This window comes from Trichechus manatus, unplaced genomic scaffold (genome assembly GCF_000243295.1).
Source record: "Trichechus manatus latirostris isolate Lorelei unplaced genomic scaffold, TriManLat1.0 scaffold00168, whole genome shotgun sequence".
Lineage (NCBI taxonomy): Eukaryota > Metazoa > Chordata > Mammalia > Sirenia > Trichechidae > Trichechus > Trichechus manatus.
In genome coordinates this window covers 5,564,475-5,585,427 of record NW_004444104.1, presented here as the reverse complement: position 1 = coordinate 5,585,427, position 20,953 = coordinate 5,564,475, and the positions used below count along the sequence as shown (strand labels likewise).

The 20,953-nt window shown below is 39.3% G+C and overlaps 1 protein-coding gene across 2 annotated transcripts in view; it reads left to right on the top strand.

Annotated features, from left to right (window-relative positions):
• LNX2 (ligand of numb-protein X 2) overlaps window positions 1-14,372 on the top strand; it is a 95,277-nt gene extending 80,905 nt beyond the window's left edge. For both annotated transcript variants that reach the window (XM_023740942.1, XM_004386576.2), the window contains 4 exons: window positions 3,375-3,552; window positions 6,242-6,473; window positions 9,590-9,748; window positions 12,141-14,372. In XM_023740942.1, coding sequence (XP_023596710.1) covers window positions 3,375-3,552; window positions 6,242-6,473; window positions 9,590-9,748; window positions 12,141-12,276 — 705 coding nt within the window. In that variant the 3' untranslated portion in view covers window positions 12,277-14,372. The remainder of the gene's footprint in view (window positions 1-3,374; window positions 3,553-6,241; window positions 6,474-9,589; window positions 9,749-12,140) is intronic.
• Window positions 14,373-20,953: the final 6,581 nt, after the last annotated feature.

Genomic DNA, 20,953 nt, shown 5'->3' with positions numbered 1-20,953 from the left:
AGAGAAATAAGAGCCGTCACACAAATAGATACATGCACACCCATGTCCATTGCAGCACTGTTTACAATAGCAAAAAGTTGGAAACAACCTAGGTGCCCATCAACAGATGAATGGATAAACGAATTATAGTACATAATATGGAATACTATGCAATGATAGCAATGATGAATCCGTGAAACATCTCACAACGTGGATGAATCTGGAGGGCGTTATGCTGAGTGAAATTAGTCAGTTGCAAAACGACAAATATTGTATGAGACTACTATTACAAGAACTCAAGAAAGATTGAAACACAGAAGAAAACATTCTTTGATGGTTAGGATGGTGGGGAGGGGGGAGAGGGGAATTCACTAACTAGACAGTAGACAAGAATCATCTTAGGTGAAGGAAAGGACAACACACAATACAGAGGAAGTCAGCACAACTGGACTAAACCAAAGCTAAGAAGTTTCCTGAATACAATCAAATACTTTGAGGGACATAGTAGCAGGGGAGGGGTCTTGGGACCATGGTTTCAGGGGACATCTAGGTCAATTGACATAACAAAGCTTATTAAGAAAATGTTCTGGCATCTTGCTTTGGTGAGTGGCGTCTGGGGTTTTAAAAACTTGCAGGCAGCCATCTAAGATGCATCAATTTGTCCCAGCCACTTGGAGCAAAGGAGAATGAAGAACACCAAAGACACAAGGAAAATATTAGCCCAAAAGACAGAAAGAGCCACATAAACCAGAGACTCCATCAGCCTGAGACCAGAAGAACTAGATGGTGCCTGGCTACCACCAATAACTGCCCTGACAGGGAACACAACATAGAGTCCCTGACAGAGTGGGGAAAAAGTGTGGAACAGAACTCAAAATTATGGAAAAAGACCAATCTTAATTGTCTGAGACTGGAGGAACCCCCGAAGCCATGGCCCCTGGACGCTCTGTTAACCCAGAACGAAAACTGTTCCCAAAGCCCACTTTTCAGACAAAGATTAGACTGGACTGTAAAATATAATAACTCGTGAAGTGTATGCTTCTTAGTTCAAGCAGATACATGAGACCACGTGGGCAGCTCCTGTTCGGGGGCAAGATGAGAAGGCAGAAGGGGACAGGAGCTGGTTGGATGGACACTGGAAACCCGGGGTGCAAAGGGGGAGTGTGCTGTCAGATTATAAGGATTGCAACTAGTGTCACATAACAATATGTATAAATTTTTATATGAGAAATTAACTTCAGCTGTAAACTTTCACCTAAAGTACAGTTAAAAAAAAAAAAAATTTCGAGCAGCATGCATTAGTGGCTCCCAACCCACTTGGAGCAAAGGAGAATGAAGAGGCAGGATGAGAAGATAAGGAAGGGACAGGAACTGACTGAATGGACACAAGTAACCTGAGTTGGAAAGGGGGAGTGTGCTGTCACTTTATGGGGATTGTGACTAATGTCACATAACAATATGTGTACAAATTTTTGTATGAGAAATTGAGCTGTAAACTTTCACATAAAACTAAAAATGAGAAGTTATTAGTAATATCAGTTAAGATTGTTTCTTCTGTATTTTGAATTATCAGCATGTCTTCTGTATTCAAAATGCCCAGTCAACTGTTATCAAAACTTCAAAAATAATTTTATTCAACAAACTGCAAAAATGCAAAACTAGAGTTAGTTTTTTTAGTACCAATTAAAAATTATTCTCAACAAAATAACATTACATATAAAAAATTTTCTTGTCCCTGCTTTAGCACATGAAACCTAAAACATTTAATACTTAAATTTAATACTTTAATACTTTGTATTATTAGTAGAGGTGGGGTTCAAATCGTGTAAATTTCTATTTCGTTACCTTGGCACAAAGATTGTACCATCTTTCTCTTTAACCAGAATGGCAAAATTCTGATTTTGGAGATTAAATCTAAAGATTAACCCTAAAACAAAATTACATTGTCTACTTTTAAAAGATTAGCACCAAACCAAACTCAGCCAGTGTAGGCAAGTGTAGGATATTATGATGGGCAGTAGCTCTGGCATCAGTTCATATCCCTCCAGTCACTTATAGTTGTACGACTTAGAGGAAGTTATGTAACCTCAATGTGCTTATGTCCTCATCTGTAAAATGAGGCTATGATTAGTATTTATTTTCAGGACTGTTGTGAAGGTTAAGTGAAATAATGCTTGTAAAACCATCAGCTTTGCACATAGCAAGCATTCAATAAATGTTAGTTATTATAGTGAGTATGTAGATTTTTTTATTGAATTCTAAGCAGTGTTTTTAATTCTTCTTCCTTACTTCCAGAAGTTATTTTAGTAATTAAGTAGCAGTGACAAATGTAATAAAAATAGCTTTTCCCTGAGATTATTACAGTCAGTTCTCACTATTCCCAGATTCCATATTTGCAAATTTGCCTACTCACTAAAATTTATTTATAATCCCGAAATCAATAGTTGGGCCCTTTTGCAGTCATTTTCAGACGTGTGCATGTGCAGAGGGGCGAAATATTTGAGTTGCCCGACATGCACATTCCCAGCTAAGGTTGAACAAAGCTCGTTCAGTATCTGTTAATTGACTGTTCACAGGGACTTCGTAGAACATAACTACTACAAATAACAAAAATCATTGGTAGTTTATTGGGAATTTATTTTCCTGTCATTAACTTTTTCAAAAGTTCAGTTATTTTGTAATCTTTCAACTTTTCATAAAGGTTTTGAAGGTGGAGATGCACCTGCTTCATGATTGAACATTTTGATAATCCTATTAATAAGAATGGGAGATAGCAGTTAGTAGAATTCATAACTTGCTTTTCTTAAACTACTCTGTCAACTTTTATTTCAAACAAGAAGAAAAATGGAAGTAAAATTAATTGGCTTGTCTTCAGAATTTTAATGCTCAAGTGCATTACAGTATTGACTTCTAAAGAATTTATTGTAGAATCAATTGGAGCTAAGAAGAATTACACAAAAGATGTGGTTATTTTACTTTGGCGTTCATGTAGCAGCAGCCCTGAGTTTTTTTTAGTTCCATAAGTAGATGATGTTGTTATGTGCCATCAAGTTGGTTCCAACTCATAGCGACCCTATAGGACAGAGTAGAACTGCCCCATAGGATTTCCAAGGAGTAAGCTGGTGGATTCGAACTGCCCACCTTCTGGTTAGCAGCAGAGCTGTTAACCTTTACCCCACCAAGGGTCCCATAAGTAGATAGTCGTGAAAATACAATGGTCCAGAATTTGACATTGTGCTCCACAGTGTTCAGTGTAGTGTTTACCTGTTACAAACTGTGTATTAAGCTCTATAGTAAGAAATAAGTATGACATTATAAATGCCACACATGATTAAGCTATCTTTACTTCAACTTTATATTGTTCATTATCCAATCATTTTTTCCTTTGTGTTTAGGATCTTACCCAATGTGTTACATGCCAAGAAAAACACATTACTGTAAAGAAGGAGCCACATGAGTCCCTTGGAATGACGGTAGCTGGAGGCAGAGGAAGTAAGAGTGGCGAACTGCCCATCTTCGTGACCAGTGTGCCACCCCATGGCTGTCTTGCACGAGATGGCAGAATTAAGCGAGGTAAGATAGGCTTTTGAACAATTCTACCACATCGTCTCCCTGAAATAAACTCACGTTTTTAAAAAGAAAGTATCTACAAAGTTTTTCAAGTCCTTTAAGACATTGCTTGCATATGAAAGTATAATACCTTCCTATAAGATCAGAAAAATGCCTAATGAAAAAAGAAAATTTTTGAAGCTTGATGACAGTTCCAGAATTTGCTCATAGTATTCCAGTCTGTTGGATTATTTTATGTTGGAAAAGGCCCTCTAAGAGACATATGCTTCTAGCATTATGGCAGATTAAATACTCTGAAAGGCCTTCTCACTAAAATACAAACATTGTTTGTAAAGTTAATTGAAAAAAGATGTAAAATTGTTTATATGGTATGATATCAAGGATGTGAAAATCATTTAAAAAAATTAGATGTAACACAAAATGTTTTGAAATCCCAACGATATTTGTTTCCAGGTGGTAAGGTGTTAAATTTTTGGTATTCCAAATTTTTATAACAGGTGCATATTACTTTTAAAGTGTCTGTTTTGGATGAGTTTGGAAAAGGAAGTAGAGCAGAAGAAAAGCGTAATAAAAAAGGTAGTGGTTTAGAGAGGGACTCATTCACAATTTCACATTCCCCATTAGTGCTGTACAATTTACAGAGGTGGTAGTGGGGGGTGGTAATTAGCCAACATTAGTGTGGTAAAAATGACACTCTCCATTGACTTGGTCTTTCCAAAGTAGCTTTTCCAAAGTTTATATGGAAAAATGAATTGTAAAAGTTATTTATCCAAGCATGAAGTTGGACCCCTACCTCACACCATATAAAAAATTAACTCAAAATGGATCAAAGAACTAAATTTAAGAGCTAAAACTTTAGAAAAAACATAGGTGTAAATCTTTGTGACCTTGTATTAGGCAGTGTTTTCTTAGATATGACACCAAAAATACAAGCAACAAAAAAATAATAGATAAACTAGACTTCATCAAAATTACAAATTTTTGTGCTGCAAAGGACGTCATCAAGACCCACAGAATGGGAGAAATATTTGCAGATCATATACCTGATAAAGGACTTGTGGCTAGAATATATGAAGAACTCTTAGAACTCAATAATAATTGCCATTTAAAAAAACAGGTAAAGGTTTTTGATAGATACTTTTTCAAAAAAGATCTATAAATAACCAACAAGCACATGAAAATATACTCAACATCATTAGTCATTAGGGGAATGCAAATTAAAAATCACAGTGAGATACTATTTGACACCCACTAGGATGACTATAATTAAAAAAGACAGATAATAACAAGTGTTGACAAGCATGTAGACAAGTCAGAACCCTCATACTATGCTGGTGGGAACGTAAAATGTTGTAGCTACTTTGGAAAACAGTTTGGCAGTTCCTCAAAAAATAAACATATGTCCACACAAAAACTTGTGCATGAATGTTCATAGCAGCAATTTTCTAATAGCCAAAAAGTGTGAACAACCCAAATGTCCATCAACTAATGAATGGATAAACAAAATGTAGTATTTCCATATGATGGAATATATGCTACAACGTGGCTAAAGTTCGAAAATATTATGCTAAGTAAAAGAAGCCAGTTGCAATAGACCACATATTATATGATTCCTTTTATATGAAATGTCCAGAATATCCATATCTTTAGATACAGAAGGTAGATAGATGGTTGCCTAGGGCTGGGAGAAGTAGAGTGACTGCTAGTGGGTACAGAATTTTTTTGGAGAGTGATAAAAATGTTCTAAAATTGATTGTAGTGATAGTTGTACAACTCTGTTAATATACTAAAAACGCACAGAATTGTACTCTTTATATGTATGAATTGAATGGTATATGAATTGTATCTCAATAAAGCTGCTATTAAAAAAAACTAACTTGCCCAACTGTAGAATTTGAGGAAATTTTTATTTCCTTCCAATTGTTTCATTATGTTTTCTAAGTTTTCTGCAATGAGAATGTTTTTGTTTTAATAATCTGAAAAATAAATGGCAAATTGGGGGAGGGGGATTTTCTATAGGCTTTTTTGATATAAAATTTGTGCTTCCCACAAAACTAATCCTTTCTGTCCTAATCTTTTATATAATCCTCATTGCCATTTTTTTAAATTATATTACTTGGCAGAGCAACAAACACTTTTTCTTTTCTCAAGGAAGGGAAGATGTTCAAATCACAAGTTTTGTTTCTTTGTGTGAGGCCGTGGATATCTTCTCTGGACGGATTCTTATATGTTTACACTGAGTGAAATATATAGAACTGTCTTTATGTATAAAACTGTAAACATAAAAGAATATATTAAAAATTCATTTCTTAAGAGCAAAAGATCAAATAGTTTTTGACTTGGAAGGAACCGTAGAAATCACTGAGGCTGATAGATTAAAGATGGAACTAGGATCTGCACACATTAAACTAGGACAAGACGTTTGGACTTGCCACCTTACCACTGTGCCCCAAGTTCGGCATTTTCTTAGGGATTGTGAAATTATTTTAAATTTCTGAATTGTTTTGGAATATTTTCCATGAATTAGCTTTTTCCTCTCTACTATGAAAATTACAAAGAAGTAAAAAATGGCCTTTTGCCTTATCTCAGTTACTGGAACTGACTTTGCTGGTTAGTTTACAAATGACAGGATTTGCAGGAAAATGGCTACTTGGCAGCTCAGCTCACTTTTCTTGTTTCTTGCTTTGAATAGGTGATGTGTTGCTGAATATCAATGGCATTGACTTGACCAATTTAAGTCACAGTGAGGCCGTTGCTATGCTGAAAGCCAGCGCTGCTTCCCCGGCTGTTGTCCTTAAAGCACTTGAGGTCCAGGTTGTGGAGGAGCCTGCCCAGACCACCGAAGAGCAGCCAAGCACTTTCAGTGAAAACGAATATGATGCCAGTTGGTCCCCATCCTGGATCATGTGGCTCGGGCTTCCAGGGTACGGAGAGCTTTTCTGCTGTCCTATGGAATAATCATCATTGCGGCCTTTTCCAGCGTGTAACACAGTCACTTTGCTCACTAAGGAGGGTAGGGGGCGGGGGCTTTGATTAAATAGAAATAGCAACATTGAGTCAAGTTACAAAAGAAAATAGTAATGTTTTAGGTACATTTTTAAAGGTAAATTTAATGCTAAGGACTAAACAAGACTATATTTGCTTAAAAAAAAGAGTAAAGCAATTTTGTCCATTCCACTAAGGATCTTAAATGGGCAGCCATGAGACTAGATATTCAGGCTCTTGCTTCGAAAACGTATCACTTCCCAACCGTCATTCTGAAGAATGCTTAGACTTCACATGCACTTTTTATCACAAAAACCAGGCTTGCCTCTTTGCAAAAGCCTTTCTGAAAGCCCTTTCTTGTATTTTTAACTCTCCCTTAAAAAGCAGAGTTTAAAATTCAGTTTTTATTGGGCAGAAGAGTCTTTTAAGCCAAACCATTGGTGTTCAAGAGTAGCTGCTTCTAACAAGCTTTAGAAAGAGTTTGGTGCTCACGGCCAACTTTGGTCAGCCCAGCAGTTGGCTAGGGTCTGGGTCACTACAGCCTTTGGAACCTGCAGTGGTGTCAGAGCTCATATACCTTTCCCTAGTTATTGTTTTGCTGTTTGGTATTGAGGTAGGAAAAATGTGCATTGCTATCATTTTTTTCCAAATCAGTTTAGAGTGTTACTGTAAATAAGAATTCTAAAACTGAACTATGATGAAACAGTGTGATTCTTAACTAAGTATGGAAATTAATAATCCTTTAAAATAAAAATAAACAGTAAAGATGTGCCAGTTTCAGAGCCATCTCACTTCATGTGGAATAAATTTATAATAACAAGTAGCATTTGTTTAGTGCTTTGTGGTTTATAAAGTACTTTTACATAAATAATAACAGAAAAGGCAAGGATATTATTGGATTTCATTTGTTGCTAGCTTGCTGATTTGTCCTCCTGGTGAAACAAAAATCTATAAAGGCCTAAAACTATGATAGAATTCATGTTTTGGGAGACCTTAGGGACCTTGTATTTGAACCTTATGAAGAAATACATCGCTTTATGACAAAGACAGTTTTACTACTTCATGTATATTTATGTCATGGCAAAAACAGATTTATTTTTTCCAATGGAAAAATCAATTAACATAAATTTTTACATGGTTGGTATTAAACTTCTACAGAGATGCTGCCTACGTCATGAGGCTTTGGCTGTCATAGGGAGCCCAGTTTATCTTGTTAAACACTGGACTGCTGCTTGGACCTGATGACTTCAGCTTAGAATAGCAGACATTTCTCTTCTCACGTTGGTGGGTGACAAGTTGCCCCCTCCTCTGTAATGGGGCAGGCAGAGGCCAGCGAGTCCTGTAGGCATTCTGCTGCCCTGTTTCTTCCTTTAATTTTCCTTATCAGCTATTCCAGTCTGGTTTCGGGGTCAGCCTGTTTACTTCTGTGTTCAGAGTATTTTCTGCCTTGCCAGGAAGAGTAACAAAGGTTTTAGAGGAGAAATACACTGCTGAGTAAGCTCTGTCTTTGAAAGCATCTATATGGAAGGAATACCTGTCAATAAAAGGCCACTGTTCTGTGGATTTCATTGCATGCAAATCTACATTCATCAACTCTGTGTCAAAAGGCCGCTCCTCCGTGAGACGGCAGGGGCCCCTTTACACAGGTTTCTCACTGCTTAAAGGTAGCAGTGCTCTGCTCTTCCTGCAAAGGGGGTTCTTCCACTGCAGTTTGCTAAGGACGAACCAGAGAGCTTGTTTTTTGAGAAGATGAAAGCAACCAACAGTGACCCTAAAATACCAAGCCAGTGCATGAGGCCACGCCCCACCCCAGAAGCTCTTCTAAGAACCCTTTCTTATCAGCAAGCTGAGAAACTGGACCAGATTTGAAATTCTAGCACATTGTACATTTCTTTAAGAAACTGGACCAGATTCGAAATTCTATCCCATTGTATATTTCTTTATGGAATCGGCTTTATTAAGAAATCTTTTTTGGTAGATTAAAAACAGAAAACCTTGCCTTAGATGCCTATTGCATCCAGTTTAGCTAAAAATGAAAGCTGTTTCTATAAAGAGGTTTTTTTTTTTTTAAATCATTTAGCTGCTTTTTTATTTTAAAGTGTTTACTCAGTGCTTGTTGCCAAATCCATAGAGTTATGGAAGTGTAGTTTTTTTTTTTTTTTCTCTTCTACACAGCATCCTCCATACTAACAGTGGCATTTTAACTGTAGCATCTCAGTGTTCGTGATACAAAAGAAAAAATACAAATGATTCTTGTGTTTTCCAGATTGAGTTCTCTAATTTGATAATTAGAGCCTGCCTTAGAATGAATGCATTTTAAGTGAAGGAGGAAAGAACACCACAAAACTCCTCATGCAGATTAAAGTGCAGACTGTAGCGTGCCTTCAGCAAAGGGAGTAGTTACCTCTTTTAGGGGGAAAGAGAAAGCTATCATTAACTTCTTTCATTTGAGTGCTGAGATCAGCAGTACTAGATCTCGGTCCATTCTACTTTGTGACTTTTTGTAGATTTTTTTTCCCCCATTGCTGTCAAGTCAATTCTGACTCATAGTGACCCTCTAGGACAGAGTAGAACTGTCCCATGGGATTTCCAAGGCTGTAATCTTTATAGAAGCAGACTGCCACATCTGTCTCCAGCAGAGTGGCTGGTGGATTTGAACTGCCGACCTTTCAGTTAGCATTTTTGTAGATACAAATGAATATTAGAATTGAGGACCTTGTTGACAATGCAGGGAGCAAAGAAAGGCACCTAACCATTCTCTCCAAATATCTGAGGTGTAATTTGTAAGCAAGTTTATTCTAGCTAGCTAGCACGTTCTGTGTGTATGTGTGTGTGTATACATCTTCACTTAGAAAAAGAACAAAAACAGAGTTTACCTAGGACTGCATCTGTGCTGGAAAATGGGTTGTCAAAATAATATATTCAGAAAGAACTAAAGTAGCCCTTTTTCTTTTTTTTCCAAGAGGTGATAACATGATATGGAGTTATAGCAAAGATTAGCAGACTAGAGAAGCCTCCGCATTAATTTTTTCTTTATTTGTATGCTCATTTATAGTGCCCTTCATAGCTGCCATGATATAGTTTTAAGAAGAAGCTACTTGGGAAGTTGGGGCTTTAGTATTGTTGGTGGATATGAAGAGAACCACACCAATCAACCTTTCTTCATTAAAACTATTGTCCTGGGGACACCTGCTTATTATGATGGAAGATTAAAGTGAGTCTTGATATATTTAACAATGTGATAAATGTTTCTTATCAGGGACATAATCTAGAACAGGGGTTAGCACTCAACCCAGCCTGCTGTTTTTGTAAATAAAGTTTTATTGGAACATATGCACACTAATTCATTTATGTACTGACAATGAGTGCTTTCACAGTACAACAGCAGAGTGGAGTCGTGACAGGCTGTATGGTGTGCAAACTTTAAAATATTTACTGTCTGGTCCTTCACAGTAAAAATTTGCTAACCCCTGATCTGGAGTGAAACAGTACCTTTACCATATTATCACTCACAGCTGTATTTTGTTAGTCTAATTACAGGAACTGGACCTGAGTCATTTGATTGGACACAGTGTGACTTGACAACTAGCCCTGAGCACCTTTTCCAGGCAACCTGACTCAGGCCCAGTCCTGTCATTAGATTACACTGCTTTATTTTTCGCCACAGCACTTAGCACTGCCTGACATTATATTTTATGCAAGCCCCTGAGGGAGGGGTTTTGTTGTGTTTACTGGTGTATCCCTAGCAGTTGTAACAATACCTGACGTATAGTAAAGTCTCAGAATATCTGATGTATGAATGTACGTAGTTGACAGCGTGCCAGGCACGGTGTTAAGTGCTGTGCATGTGGTATTTAATCTTCTTGACAACCTGATGGAGGTAAGTGCTCTTACTATTCCTGGTTTACAGATGAGATAAGTGAGGCTTGGAGAGGTTAAGAAGCTTTCCCCAAGATCAAATAGATGAAAGTGGTTGAGCCAGGGTTCAAACCCAGGACTCTCTGACTCCAGAGCCTTTGCCTTCAGCCTCTCTGCTAGTTGCCACCGCTGGGCAGAACGTACTTTCTCCGCCAACGTGCAGCCTGCTTTCTTTTTCAAAGCTCAGGCGCTGGGAGAAGAGAGAGGAGGTTTCCTGTCAAGAGACTATCACACAATAATTATTGAAGTGGCAGGTGGTTTGTTACCTGTGTGTTTACCACTGTATATATCTCTCTATATATATGGTTCTTCCATCCAGAGCTAGGCATTAGGAACTAACAATCAACCATCCCCTCTTGGTTATGTTATAATCTCTTCTTTTAAAAAAAAAAAAATACTCTGGAAGAACCAGTTCTTAAAAAATAAATGCTGACATACTTGACAAAATGCTGTACAAATGGAGGGTGTACACTGTTTGCAAAGAGAAGGTGACATCTGAATAATATGCTGACAAGTTGATCAGGATCAGCAAGTTCCATATCAGTCTTAGATAAAATGAAAAAAAATCATTATCTTAGGAGGAAGAGAGTTGGGAAAAATGAATTAACCATTCTCGTAGATACTCAACCAGTCTGGGCCTCAATTAATTTGTTTATAATTTGCATTCCATCTACTTCCAAAAAGAAATGGAAGTAGCTAACAATAAAATAGCATATTCATTAAGGTAATTGAATTACAAACTAAAGACTAAAAATCTTAAAAGGAAAAGGTCCATAGATTCATCACCCATTTGTGTTCTGCTTGGAGGATAGTGAGTATGAATTACTTAAAGAAGAGGAAGTATGGGTCTTATCCTCAATTTAATTCAACTCCTGAATGTATGAACTCTAAAAATGAACATAGAAATAACAGTCAAAATGATAACCACCCCCTCAAAATGCATTATTTAGTATTTTTTAAAGAGGCAGCAGATTTACTCTTGTAATTTTATTTTGCTTCCGCTACGACAACAACCATATGAAAACTAGTCTGCTTGCCCTTGGAATTCAGCCACCAGTTACAGGAGGTTTGGCACAGGGGTATCCTTGATTGGCACGGGAAAGCCAATATAGGCTTAAAATTTGCTCCAGGTGTTTCTCCAAGACAGACAGACAGATAGCTCCAACTCATGGCGACCCTGTGTACAACAGAACGAAACATTGCCCAGTCCTGTGCGATCCTCACCGTCGCCGGCGTGTTTGAGGCTGTTGTGCCAGTCCATCTCCCTGAGGGTCTCCCTCGCCTTCGCTGGCCCTCTACTTCACCAAACATGATATTCTTCTCCAGTGATTGATCTCTCCTGATGATGTGTCCAAAGCAAGCAAATTGGACAGTGTTCTGTTGGGATCCAGAGGGTTTTCATTGGCTAATTTTTGGAAGTAGGTTGCCAGGCGTTTCTTTCTAGTCTGTCTTAGTCTGGAAGCTCTGCTGAAACCTTTCCAGCATCACAGCAACACACAAGCTACCACAGTAGGACAAACTGACAGATGGGTGGTGGTCTCCAAGGTAATATACCCTAATCATTGACTGTTAATTGTTAAGTGAAATTGTGATTTTCATGCTAAACAAATTTCAAGTGGGATAATGTTTTTAATACCATAAAAATAATAGAAGTGTATTTATTTCTATTTTTGCTTGTCTTTGTCCAGATGTGGAGACATGATTGTAGCCGTAAATGGCCTGTCAACGGTGGGCATGAGCCATTCTGCGTTAGTCCCCATGCTGAAGGAGCAGAGGAACAAAGTAACTCTGACCGTTATTTGTTGGCCTGGAAGCCTTGTATAGACTTTTGAAACTGGTTTTGAGTCAAGCATCTTCCTTTATGAAAAAAAACCCTTTGGTTCCATTGTGTTTCTGGTTGGTGGGAGCTACTGACACAGCTGGTATATGCAGGGCCAAAAACCACTAAGATTGTCCCTATTATTTAAACAGTTTCCCTCAAGTTAGTCACATTTCTTTGAGCTTGGACACAGTCTTCCACTAACCCTTGTGAATTTACATTTTCAGAATTCAGGCTGTCAGTTGTAGGAATGTTACCTGTACTAATGAGCAAAGCCTACCCACACTGTGACAGAGCTAGCCGGGCCACAGGACTGCTGGTGGTGGCTCTTTGTTTTCAAAAACAGAATCATAAAGTGAGTCATACAGCTGCCAGGGCTGGCGTTAGTGCAGGCAATAAACCAGTGCCATGAATGGCTACATTTTAAATTTGGGTGATAACCATTTTCTGTTTTTCATTGGTACCAACATTTCAAAAATCCATCATATTTATAAAGTGATTTTTCTGGTTTATTTTGCTTCTTCTTTAATATCTTGGTATTCATAGGTGATGAAGACTTGGCACTTAACACTGCTGAACAGATTATGAAAAAATAATTTACCATTATTAGAATAGTAGAGAATAAAAGATAATGTTACCCAGTGACAAAAAATAATTTGTAAGGTAATTATAGTTTAGCACCAGAGATGGTAAAAGCTGCATTTACTTGAACAGGTTATAGCATTAAAGATTCATTTCCAAAGGAATGTTTGCTTACATAGGAAAATTTCGAAACAGTTGTTGCTAAAAATCATTTCTAGAGTTTGTATTATATGTATATCAACAGTCTTGGCTGGAAATGTTTGTGTGATTTATGCAATTAAACTAGATGATTAAAATAAAACCATACTGCTATTAAATATATACTCGTGTATCACAGCCAAGTAAGAGAAGGAGACCTTCTCATTTTATTCTGATAGAGTTTTGGGGTTTCTTATTTTCCCCATTATTTCTTCTCTTATGAACTTAATGATTTCATGTAAGAGACTGACAAGTTTTTTGTTTGTTTTTTATCTGAAATAGTAGGTTTTAGGTGTTAATATCTTTTAGTCAGCTCTTTGTCACGAGACTATTTGATATTTTTTTTAATGCCTTTTAAAACTATGATCAGCCCGTTTTGTTTGTTCTTTATTCTACATGGTTGTCCTTTGGAACAACATAGAGTGAACATGAGGAAAATAGCATTACCTTATCAATATTATGCATACTTGAAAAAAGTTTCCTTTAGAAACCTAGTTCAGAATCTGAGCTAATTTACAAGTGACCTCTGTAATAAATGGTATTGATTATCAGAGAATGTATTTCAAAACACTGCAGTCTATTATGACGCATGACTACTTTATTTGCAAACTTAGCAATGGCATTGCTGGGGTTTATTATATCTGTAGCATGTCACTGAATATCCCGGTTAGTTTTATAATGTTTTTCTTTTTAAACATACCTCTTTTGAATAGGTAAATTGCTATTGACTTGTTCAACCCCTTAGCTCTACTAAGGGTCAGCATATAACCAGGATACAGTGGAATGCCCCATACAGTATATTACTGTTAGGTGATGATTGTCTCTTGAAGCAATTTGATATTTAAATGCTTTGGTATTCTAATTGACATGGAACAAGTTTTTTTTTTTTCCCTGTTCCCCAAATAAAATTTTGTAACCTACTTTGCTATTTTTTAAACCTTTTATAAGAATGTATCATTTATTGGGGAGTGACCATCCATCAGCAAATATTCTAACTGCTACTTTGCTTATATAAAATACTTCTATTGAACCCTGGTATAACAAGTATTTTGAAAGAAGAAATTTTTTTTTAAATATTATTTTTATCATGGAAACCTTGGAATCAGCTTAAGTTACAGGTTTTATTAGCAAACTACAATCATAGCTTTTGGTCAGAATGATATTTAGTGATGGAAACTTGTTTATAATTTATTGTTACTATCAAAATCTTTGAATTTTCTCATTTTAAGCATTTACAGTTAAATATTTTGATTTGTTCTGTGCCTCCAGTTTAAATTATTTCAGGATTTTTCATATGTGTTTAAATAATGATGTGATAATCATTCAGGATGGAAATAAAAGTCATCCTTTCCATAATTGCAATGTTGTCTGTTTTCTTGGATGGCAGATGTTCACTCCTCCTGGGATAACTTCTTTCTGTTCACGGCACCACTTCCATATAAGAGCCCAAGCTTGAAACCTCAGGGTCACAAGCCTGTCTCCTAATTCACATTCCTGCAGGCAAAGCGCGTAGGACCTGTGCTGTCTACCCGTGTGGTACCTCTAGACTTGTGCCATCCAAGATGTGGCACCAAGGACCTGAAAGTGGCTGGTGCTACATGTTGGCATGATAATATTTTGGATATATTAGGTTATATAAAATGCATTATTAAATTTTATTTCTCCAGTTCTTTTTACTTTATTTAATGGTGTTACTAGAAAATCTTTAAATGCATATGTGACTTGATTATATTTCTATTGGACAGCGCTGCACTAGTCTCTCCCCACTACCCTTCACTGGTCCAGCGTTTACCCATTCAGGCAGTCCTGGCATTCGTGTTTCTACTTTCTTTATAGCTGTAATCATGTTGTTGTTGTTGTTTGGTGCCATCGAGTCAGTTCTGGCTCATAGCGACCCCATGTGACAGAGTAGAACTGCCTCATAGGGTTTTCTTGACTGTAATCTTTTTTTTTTTTTTTAAATAATGTGTTTTCGGTGAACGTTTGCACAGCAGCTTAGGTTCCCATTCAACACTTTCTTACATTCTCATCTTTGTTTTAAAGTAATTGTTGACTGCTCTCATATAGGTGATTTTTTTAAGGAGCACAGTACTTATGGGTGATAATTCATTATTTTGTGAGCCAATCTGTTATTTAACTACAGGGTGACCTCAGGGGTTAGTTTTGGTTCAAGGTTTGAAGAGTATCTCAGGGCAGTAGTCTTGGGGAGTCCTCCAGTCTCAACCAGTCCAGTAGGTCTGGTTTTGGTGTTTTTGTTTGTTTGTTTGTTTTTAAGGAATTTGAGGTTCTGTTCCACGTATTTCTCCTGTTCTATCAAGGTCCATCCACTGTGGCCTGAGAAGAAGGGTTGGTAGTGGTAGCTACACACCATCTAGTTCTTCTGGTCTCAGGGTAGATGAGACCATGGTTCATGTAGCCTATTTGTCTTTTAGGCTAGTTTCTTTTCTTTTCTTTTTTTTTTTTTAACTTTTATTTGTTTTGTTTTTGTTGAGAATATACACAGCAAAATATTACACCAATTACTGACTAATCTTTGCAGGAGCAGATCTCCAGGTCTCTTTCTCCCATGAAGCTGTTGGGTGGGTTTGAACCACGAGCCTTTCAGTTAGCAGCTGAGCCCTTAACGGTTACAAGGGCTCCTTGCTTTGATCATACTCCGCATTTTTTTTTTTTTAATTAAAGGAAAGAAATAAAATTGTTTCCCATTTCCTAGTAAGGTTCAGTCCAGCACCTCTGTGATCTGACCACTAATCCAGTCTTCAGATAACTGCATAGTTCTATTTACCACCCATTACTCCAGCAGACTCCCCAGTCCTCCGTACACATACATACTTACTTTAGCTGTAATACCTTCCTTTCTCTGTGCGTTCACAGCATCCCCATACTTGAAGGCATAACTTGAAGACACTCCATCATGAGTCATTCCCTATCTGTCTCTTGACTTCTACTTGTAAGAAAATTATTCTCCTTATTATAAATCTCATTGCACATAAAAAGCTCTTCCTGACCTGTCCTCTGCCTGCCCTTCTAACCTTATTTCCTACTCTTCCTCGCCTCCATATATAAACCACCGTCCCTGCCCTCATACATCCTGTACCACAGCCAGACCAGCTTAGTGCTGCAGCAAATACAAGCTGTTGAAAGTAAGAGGACATGTTACTGGGATTCTGTTACTCCACGTCGGATCTCCTCCCCGTCTGTGTCCACGTCGACGTTGGCTCAAGTTTCATCATCTCTTGGGGAATCTTCACCATTCTCTCTGGGCAAGCACATTTTGTTTTTTAAAAACCCTCCTTGGACTGTGCCATTTCATAGTAAAATTTCCCAGAAGAGTTGTGTATTAGTTTCCTGTTGTTGTGTGCCATCCAGTCTGTGCCAACTCATAGCGACCCTGTGTGACAGAGTAGAACTGCCTCATAGGGTTTTCTAGGCTGTAATCCGACAGAGCCATGGGGTGGGTTCAAACCGCCAACCTTTCATTTAGCAGCCGAGTCCTTAACCATTGCACTGCCAGGGCTCCCTGTTAGTTTCCTAGGGCCGCCATAACTACCACAAACTGAGAGCCTTAAAATGACAGAAGTTTACTCTCACAGTTCTGGAGGTCAAAAGCCCGAAATCAAAGCGTTGCCAGGAATGGTTCCTTCCGGAGACTGAGGAAGAATCTGTTCCATGCCTCCCTCCGGGCTGGTGGTGGCCGGCAGTTCTTGGTGTTTAGCAGCTTGTAGGTACGTCACTCCAGTCTCTGCCTCCGCCTTCACGTGGCGTTTTCCTCTGTGCCCCTGTATTCTGTGTGTCCTCTCCTCTTACAAGGACACCAGTCATTGGATTTAGGGTCCACCCTGCTCCAGTATGACCGCATCTTAACTAATTACATCTGCAATGACTCTATCTTGAAATAAGGTCACATTCCAAGGTTCTGGGTAAATATGAACTAAAAGTTGTCTACACTCATTGTCTCCATTTCAAGCTCTTCACTCTTTAAGTTTTAACTCAGCAAAATTTTTCAGACACAAAAAGTTATTAAAAAAAACAATACAGGAAACACGGATCCACTACCCAGCTTAAATAAAACATGACCACCGCTGTTGAAGTTCCTTTCCCATTTGCATTTACTTTCTTTCTGGCCTTCCCATGCATCTCTTCATACTTATGAAGGATACATATTTACATATCCTTACTATCCTCACTGTAAGGAGCACTGGTGGCACAATGGTTAAGAGCTCAACTGCTAAGAGTTTGGCTGCTAACCAAAAGGTCAGCAGTTTAAATCCACCACCCTGCTCCTTGGAAACCCGTATAGGGTCGCTATGAGTTGGAAGCAACTGGACGGCAGCAGGTTTGTGAGGTGTTTTTTGTTTTGGGTAGTTGAGGGATGTGTAAATATATATATCCTTGAACTATAGTATGGTGTGTGTTTTTAAACTCTATGTAAATGTTGTCATGTGTATACGGTGTTCTGCAACTAACCTTTTTTGCTCCAAAAAGATTCCTTCATGTTTATGTAGCTCTAGTTCCTTCATTTTCACTGCTGTGTGTTCAGTGACTGACAATTTTGTATCCATTCTTGAGTTGATGAGCATTTAGCTTATCTCCGTTCTTTGCCATCATTAACAATGCTCCTGGGACCATTCAAACACAAGTCCCCTGTGCACACGGGAGAGCTTCTCCAGGACATGGTTCTCAGTCAGCCCTGGCTGCATGCATATCAGTTGGGGGGCTTTTCAAAAATGCCAGTGCCAGCTGAGTTGGTGTGGGATGAGACTGGGGCATCAAGTTTGTTTCTGCAGGTGAGTCTAATGGACGGCCAGCACTGAAAACCACTGCTCTAGGAGAGTCATTTCTAGGTTTTAGGGCAGGGGCATCTTTAAACCAGTTGCCATGGAGTCAACTCCAACTCAAGGCGACCCCATGTGTGTCAGAGTAAAACTGCTCGGGGATTTCAATGGCTGATTTTTTCAGAAGTAGATCACCACGCCTTTCTTCCGAGTCACCTCTGGGTGGACTCAAACCTCCAATCTTAAGGTTAGCAGCCAGCGTGTTAACCACTGGGACCACCCAGGGGCCCCAGGTACATATTTACAGGTAATTAATCTCCCCCGTGGTTGTACCAGTGTGCATTTCTACTGGCAACGTAGGAGGGTTGTTCCCTATTCTTGGCAGCGTTTGGTTTTATTGAATAAAGGGGGTGAGACGGTAGCTCGGTGTGGGCTCAGTGTGCCTGATGACTGGGGAAGTCCATTGTCTTTTCATGTTTTCTAGCCATTCAGGTATCCTCTGTTGAATAACCTGTTTGACATGGGCTGTTTCTGATCCTTTACAGATAAAGAATTTGTAGAGATTCTTTATTCTGAATATTCAGTACTCAGTGGATTATAACCCATTGCTGTGGAGTCAATCCCGATTCACGGCGACACTATAGGACAGAGTAGAACTGCCCCCATAGGGTTTCCAAGGCTGTAAACCTTTACGGAGCACACTGCCACATCCTTCTTCCGAGGAGTGGCTGGTGGGTTTGAACTGCCAACCTTTCAGTTAGCTGAGTGCTTTAACCACAGTGCCACCAGGGCTCCTTCCTAGTGGATTATGTGTACTCATTTAAAAGGAGCCACCAGCCAAACCCACCAGCAACTCCGAGGGAGAAAGATGTGACAGTCTGCTTCTGTAAAGATTGCAGCCTTGGAAACCCTATGGGGCAAGTTCTGTGTCATACAGGGTCCCCCTGTGAGTTGGAATCGACTGCACAGCAACAAGGTTTTTACTCATTTGAACAATGTTTGAGCACCCACACGGAGTGATAGTAAACCGAATTTTATCTTTCATAGTTCAGACTTTCCTCAATTTGTCTGAATTTGGAGATTGTAAAACCATATGGATGACACCAGCTTGGTAAACTGCTGCCCTGGGCACGGACTGGGAATTCGTGAATTGAGCTTTTTCTCTTGAGTCTCTCTTCTCCGCCTGCTGAAGGAAAGGTTTCAACTCCTCCGGGTCCTTATTAGAAACCTCTTTTGCCATTTTACAGTGCCAATCCACTTAACTACACTACCAATTAATTTCTATGGCAACACTGAAGCTCTTTAGAAGTAGTTATGCCTGTAAGCGCAATGCCTAATAGCTATAAAGTGCCTAAGGTAAGAGACGCTAAACTTTAATCACTTACAGGAATGAAACGCTAGCATTTGGAGACCTACCTCCATCTCTGCAGGTGGCAGAGCGTGCCTCCTCCTAGAAGGTGGCTGCCTCCTGGCCAGCTGAATGGAGAACACCTCGAGATTTCCAGCTGAGCTCCGTTAACTCACCCGCAATACAAACTACAGAAATAGCACTGGGAAGTTGGGCTGTTTTCGCAAACTTCTATCAGTACTTGCCTTGTTTCTTCAAAAGTTTTCAGTTTAAGGGTGGCTCCTGCAGCAGCCCTTTCCTTGGATTACTCACAGACAGAGCAGTGAGTATAAGAAAGGGTAGGTTAGAAACATCGATTGCTCAGACAGATGGACGAGAAGCAACAGTTGTCCAATGCCAAGGTTTTGGAGGCGCGGACTGCTGTTAATGTTTCTTTACTGTGTCTAGAGTTTATTGAATGCCTTCTCCCACCCACCTGCTCTAGAACTAAGCAGTATCTTAGGTCCTGGGATCCCCTCCTGCGGCAGGCATTCCATTCCAAGGAAGCTGCAGTTCAGCAGATGCGCCCCTCTCTCTGCCTGTCTCCTTGCTCTGTGGCTCAGACCCTCAGCATCAGAGTCCTGATCCTTGCCTGGCCTCTTCCTGGCCTGGGGCTAGACTCCTGCTCTTAGGGTCCCAGTCTGTGCGGAGAGGGCTAGGTGCCCAAGAGCGGCACAGCCTACCCTGTGGATATTTAGTGAATGTTTAAGGAAAATGAGTTCTTGTCTCCTCTCATCCATAGGTCATTCCAAAGGATTTATGAAGTCCTTGTGTCATGCAAGTCCCCAGACTTTATAGTTCTTTCCCCTGGTCACCTAAAATCACACAACCTTAGAAGGGCTCATCTAGTTCTCTGGTATAGAAATCACATGCTTGAATTCTAGCTCCTGCTTGAATGCTTCCTGTGACAGGGACCTCACTACTTCATTTCAGCCTTTTCCATTATTCTTAAAAAAACCCAAACCTGTTGCCATCGAGTCAATTCCAATTATAGCGACCCTACAGGACAGAGTAGAACTGCCCCATAGGGTTTCCAGGGAGCACCTGGTGGATTCAAACTGCTGACCTTTTGATTAGCAGCTGTCACTCGCCATAGCTCTTAACCACTGCACCAACAGGTTTCCATTATTGGGCAGGTCTAATTGTAAGAAAGTTCTTTTTTCTGAGCCAAAGTCTTCCTCCCTCTGTCTTCTATCCGCTGATCGTCCAGTGCTAATACATGACTGCTTATTTATTAACAGTTGGGTCTCTTCCAGATAGGATGTAAGGCAGAAACTATGGGGGAAAATATCTCTTCATTTGTTACCTTTAATACGTAACTGAATATTAGGCAGGTGCAAGACACAAAACACTGATTCTTCTTTCCCCTGCATTGAGCACATACTTATTTAGTATCTGCCATGTGCCAGGCACTGTTCTAGGTGCTCCGAATCCATCAGGCATCAGGACAAAGTTTTTGCTATCTCAGCTTACATTCTAAAGCCTGGAAATAAGAGACATCATTTCAGATGGTGATAAAAGCTGTGAAGAAAATAAAGCCAGGTAAATGGAGAAGGTGTGAGGGAAGCAGGAACTGGTGAGAGGGTGGTCCAGGAAGGCCTCTCCAAGGAGGTCTAATAGAGGCGGAACACGAGCTCTCTGCTTGCAGACTGGACGCTGTGGTTAATGACTTTCAGGGGAGAGGTCATTCCCTTCCATGGTGATCACTCACCATAGGATGGCCATGCAGATACGAGGGGC